The sequence below is a fragment of the Uranotaenia lowii genome, chromosome 1 (genome assembly GCF_029784155.1).
Source record: "Uranotaenia lowii strain MFRU-FL chromosome 1, ASM2978415v1, whole genome shotgun sequence".
Taxonomy (NCBI): Eukaryota; Metazoa; Arthropoda; class Insecta; order Diptera; family Culicidae; genus Uranotaenia; species Uranotaenia lowii.
The window spans coordinates 90,403,924-90,409,703 of record NC_073691.1 but is presented as its reverse complement, the minus strand read 5'-3'; the positions used below and the strand labels follow the sequence as shown (position 1 = coordinate 90,409,703).

The 5,780-nt window shown below is 39.0% G+C and overlaps 1 protein-coding gene across 1 annotated transcript; it reads left to right on the top strand.

The window, feature by feature from the left end:
• Nucleotides 1-409: 409 nt before the first annotated feature.
• On the top strand, nt 410-4,313 carry LOC129751199 (protein starmaker-like). The gene is made up of 4 exons (XM_055746567.1): nt 410-851; nt 1,507-2,098; nt 2,156-2,952; nt 3,092-4,313. Exons 1-4 carry the CDS (start codon nt 747-749, stop codon nt 4,022-4,024), a joined length of 2,427 nt encoding a protein of 808 aa, XP_055602542.1. The 5' UTR covers nt 410-746; the 3' UTR covers nt 4,025-4,313.
• Nucleotides 4,314-5,780: the final 1,467 nt, after the last annotated feature.

The window sequence follows — 5,780 nt, the reverse complement described above, 5'->3', positions numbered from 1 at the left end:
TAACACGGTTTCCTACCACGTACCATGCCGATCTTATTTACAAAAAATAAGTTTAATGAATGATTGATCTAATACCCATGCATACAAGCGAGATTTACAGTCTAATCTGGCACCTACGGATCAAATCCGATACATGAATATTGATTTCATCATTGAATTTCAAAAGTCTGTAAAATCTGGGTACTCTGAGCAAAAATCTGGGCAAAATCTGTGTCTGACCAATATCTGGTCGAAGGGTCAAAAGTCTTGGTTTTACAGACAAATCTGGGCACCTGGCAACCCAGGGTCTAACTACCGTTGCGTGAATCCAATTTTTCTCTGAATACGCAATATTTCCAACTGTGTAGATAGTCGTAAAAAAGGGCTTTTCGAATTTCTCTTTCTTTATGTCACGCATCAGAAACGCAAAAACAGTTAAACGTCAAACACCGAAAAAAGAGCGAAAAAGTGAAGCGCTTCGTGTTGGAAAATATTTTGAGGATTATTTAGCTCGATTTTCCTTGTTTTATAGTTCCCGACCCGACTATAAGCGGAAATTTTAAAACTCCTGCGAAGCTGCTATTGCAACAGCAACGTGAATGTTTATACGAATTGCCTGGAAATATAACACAAATATCAAGCGATGTCACTGAAGAGCGCCAGAAAAATTAACTAATCTTCCTATAAGTTTGGTGAAACCGTTTTGTACATCATCATTCCAGATCTTTGGGGAAAATAACATCAAAATAGGATTCTGTGTCAACATAATGAGTTTCAAAGGCAAAACGTGTCTATTCTGTTTGAAACAGAGACAGATCTTGGTCAAAGACCAAGAAACCGTGAAGACTCTTCGGAAAGTGTACAATTTGGAGGTAAGATTTCTAAAAGTTATTCATTTAAACAAAAATTGTAGTAAGACTGATGTTTCTGCAATGGAGCTGTTTGAAATCGAACAAACTAATTCGGCGGTAAAAAATGGCCACCTTTGGCATCCAGATCAGTGAGCACCTATGGATCCGACTTCAGAACTCCGGACATGCGCATTTTTTGTAACATTTTTTGATGTTTCAGGCAGAATCATTTCTACTGAGGGAATGAGAATTTATCAAGAACATCCGGTTGATAAATATGCCAAAATTTCATGGTGTCAGATTTGTAGATAGTATTTGTTTTTATTGAACGTTTTTATGATGCTATCGGATATCGAGAATATTTAGAGATCCATAAATTATTTTCCAGAATGGCAGCTAATAAATTGAAAATAATATTTATCTTGAAGTACCTGTTTATAAACATTCTTGAAATAATTTTGCAATCACATTACACAAAAATGAATGACGAGAAGATATGTGGTAGAAAACCGATTAGAACCTAGTCGTAACATAACATTTTAATTTTTTTTTATCGCAATGTAAGTGGACCTGTTCAACTGATTGAAAAATATAAATTTATCATCTAAATAGTTTTCCTGTTTTTGGTTACCCACGTAAATTTCTGTTTTTAAGTCCTTTTTCTATCTATTTTTAGGTTACCTCTGAAGAATGTCGCATATGTGCCGAGTGCCATTTCAACATCGGTCAAATAAACCAGTTCAAAAACAATATCGAAGCTGCTTCCGATATCGAACCAGATAACTGTTTTGTGTGTAAATCCGAAATCACTCTCACAGAACCCGACGTTGAACGCGTGGTAGACTACCTTCGGAAACAATGCACAACTATTGATTTCAGCAGTACGGATGCGGTCAAAGCATGTGTGACCTGCCTCTATCTGTTGGAAATAAGTATCAAGTACGAAAAGTTGGCAAAAAATTATGCCAATACGCAGCGCATCTGCAAACAGTTTGCAACTTTAAGGGAATGTAATGTGGCCTTGTGGAAAATAGATCTGGACACGTTGGGCAGTATCTGTGGGCTGCAAAAACACAGTAAAAATGAAAATCGTGGAGTTAAAAGAGGTCGTACCTCAGCAGGGAGCCGCGACGAGCAGCCCACTAAACGTTCGAAACTTGAAGACGGCGCCGTACTTCCGGTAATGCTAACTAAGTTGACTCCGACAGTGAACCGCCCTGGAATGAAGAAAGGTTCAAGTAGCAGCCCTAGCGGATCTAAAGGAAAAGGTAATTTGAACTAACTTCAAGTTTTTTTTAAATGTTATTTATCATACCTTCTTGTAGGGTCAAAAAGTAGTGACAAATTTTTCATAAAGCTACCGATGCCAAAAATGAACTGGAAAAAACAAAAGCGCCCTAAAACCAAAACATCACATTCCCCTATACGAGTTATTCCTCAAAAACCAACAACGGAAGAATTGAACCATATTTTCAACACCGACCTCCGTCCGCTGTCCGTTCAGATAGAGCATGTAGATCTGTCCAGTTATATGAATCGAACGATAGCACATGACAAGGCCGCTCGTTTATCACGCAAGCCGAGAAAGGAAGAGTTTATTGGTTTGGATGAGGAGGACATGGTTGATTTTCAGAACACCAGTATCAGTTCCGTAGGGAAGAGGAAAAGTATTCTAATTACAGAACGAATCGAAAGCCCAAACTCGGCAAAGAAAAAGGTCAAATTTTCCGATTCACCTAGTATCAAATATGTTGAAAGAGTGGATCTGAGTGGTAGAGATGACGACGAAGAAAGCGATGAAGATGACGACAAAGATGATGCAGACTATGAAGGCTTTAAAAGAGGAAATAAAAAGGGCCCTAAAGACTCAAAAACTCCAAATGGAACTTCTCCCTCTACACCAGAAAATGGCAGATCGCGAAGAGGGGTGAAGCAGACCCCAAATAATAATGACTTAGAAGAGAATGTTACCGAAAAGATAAGTGAAGCTGAATCGTCTGCGTCTGTAGCTGATGAAACAGCAGCTAATGTGAAAGATAAGAATAGTGACGAAAGACGTGAAAAATCAGAAACGCCACCAGTCGTTGAGAAAAATCAAGCGGAGGATGATCTTCTCGGAAAGGTAATGAATATGTGTGATAGAAAGATTTTTATTAACAACTTTAAAATTAATAATTAACTTATATCAATATCACCACACTATAACATTTTTTGTGTATTCATTTGAATATAAAAAACTAATGTTTGTTACCACCCCATAGGATAAAAGCTGCGACACAGAAGGAAATCCCTGTGACAGTACGCAGAATCACGATGTATCCGAAAATACGGATAAACCTACAGACACCACTGGAAACATTGCCGAAACAAGGGATAAGCCATTAGAATCCACTGATACTGAGGAAGTCAAGGAAGAGCAGTCTACTAGTACTGTGGATACGTCAGCTCCTATGGATGCTGAAGACTCCAATTCAGCCGGAGAAGTGGAAACGGATACAGCAGAACCTATGAAAACTTCCGATGATAATGCCGACTCGCCGGATGCCGAAATGAAAGATGTCGACCAGCCAGATGATGTAGAAATGCACGAAGCCAAAGCTGCTTCACCAGTTGATGTTGAAATGAAGGATCTGAACGGGGAAACCGAATCGATTAAAAAAACAACGGGAGATTGTCTACAATCGACATCAGAGGAACCGGTAGACACAGATTTCGACACTTTCGATAAGCAGGAAGAAGAAATCCAAAATGTCAAAGATTCACTCGTTAATATTCTCGGGGTAGAAATATCGGACTCGGAAAACGAAGTGAGTCAAGACAACGTTCAACAATCTAATTCTGCTCCCGAAGAAGTGCAAAACGATCAAAAAGAGAATAAAAACGAAGAAGAGTCGTCTAATTTAAAAGATGAAACTCAACCAGAAGAGAATGAAGAGAAATATGTTACTGAGGAGGAATCTGCAGAGAAAATTGAACATAACAATGAGGTAACACAGACGGAACAAAAAGCAGATGAAACTCACGATGCTGATAAACCTGCGGAGGGTACCACAACACCCGAGAAAAAGAACCAATCCTTTTCATCTCTGGATGACGTTGACGATATCTCAGACGATGACGACATTCTAGATCAACTAGACAACAATGGCGTAAGAACGCCGGACTTGCCTCCGCTAGGTGAAGATAGTCTGTAAAATAGCATCGATAAGAAAAGTCTTCAAGATTTTTGTTTCATTTCATTTATTGTTTTGTTTTTTCCTCATTTATTTTATCTTAAATCGTATGGAACAAAACAAATTTTACGAGATTAAAGTTTTTGGACATACAAAAAAAATCACAACAGATGCAGCAGTATAAAAAATATTAAAGAAACCATTTTAGTCGCTAAACCGTATAATTTTACGGCAAAGTTTTATGTGGAAAAATGTTGAAGTGTCTGGTAGAATGTATGATGTAAAAGAAATATTGCATTAAGTTTGGAAATCTAGCTTTTTAATTAGTAGAACATATTCGAAAGTCCCTACCCATTATTGTTTACTTTTTTTTTTTTTTTTTTTAACAATTCTTTATTTGAAACGGCTCATACCTTTAGGCTTTAAGGAGCCAAAATCGATTTTGTTGTTTACAATTGTTTTCTTAACTTAACACTTTGTGAGAGGAGAAAGGAAGATAGAAAGGGAAATATGAAAATAAAAAAGAAATTATAGACGAAGATCGATAGCTTTTAGAAAAAGGTAGATTTCGAACATGTAGTCCAAATCTAGCACAGCTAGTACATCTCTAACTGGAACATTAGGTGGGTTTCCTCGGGCCCTAAGGGAGTCTATTAAATTCGTTCTGGCGACAAGATGGACCTCACACGACCAAACAATATGCTCGATGTCATGGTAACCTTGGCCGCAACTACACAAATTGCTGCCAGCAATGTCAAAACGATAGAGTACCGCGTCTAAGGAACAATGATTGGACATGAGACGGGAAAATATACGAATAAAATCCAGACTCAAGTTCAATCTATTGAACCATGGTTTAAGGCTTACCTTTGGGATAATCGAGTGGAGCCACCGACCCTTGTCATCCTCGTTCCATTTGCGCTGCCAGTTGACAAGAGAGTTCCCTCGTACCAAGAAGTAGAATTCGTTGAAGACGATTTCACGTGGATACGTGTCGCCTTCCGTCGCCCCCACCTTTGCCAGAGAGTCTGCCTTCTCATTGCCCACTATCGAGCAATGCGAGGTAACCCAAACAAAGGTGATGGAAAAGCGACGTCTTGTTAAAGCACTCAAAATATCCCGTATCTTCTCTAGGAAGAACGGCGAGTGCTTTCCCGGTCGTATTGAGTGTATTGCGTCAACCGAGCTTAGACTATCCGTTACAATGTAGTAGTGCCCAACAGGCCGTGAGGCGATGCTGTCCAAGGCCCAGTGAATAGCAGCTAACTCTGCTATATATACAGAGCATGGTGACTGGAGGTTATAAGAGGCGCTAGTTGTTTCGTTGAAAACTCCAAATCCCGTTGATTCCTCAATTAGAGACCCATCGGTAAAGTACATTTTGTCAGCATCGACGTGTCTATATTTAGCTTCGAAAATTCTTGGAATCTGAAGTGGGCGATGCGAATCCGGGATTCCACGAATTTCCTGCTGCATAGACAAATCAAACTGGACAGAAGAATTATCGTAGTCTGGGATGAAAACACGAGTTGAAGAGTACGAAGAAGGGTTTACCTGCATTGACATGAGGACATGGTATATAGACATAAATCTGGTATGAAGATTTTGCTCTAGTAACCTTTCAAAATTAAAGATCACCAATGGGTTCATGACCTCACACCTAATGAGGAACCGAAGTGATAGTAGATTGTATCGATCTTTCAAAGGAAGTATTCCTGCCAAAACTTCAAGACTCATGTTGTGCGTTGTGGACATACAGCCCAAAGCGATGCGAAGA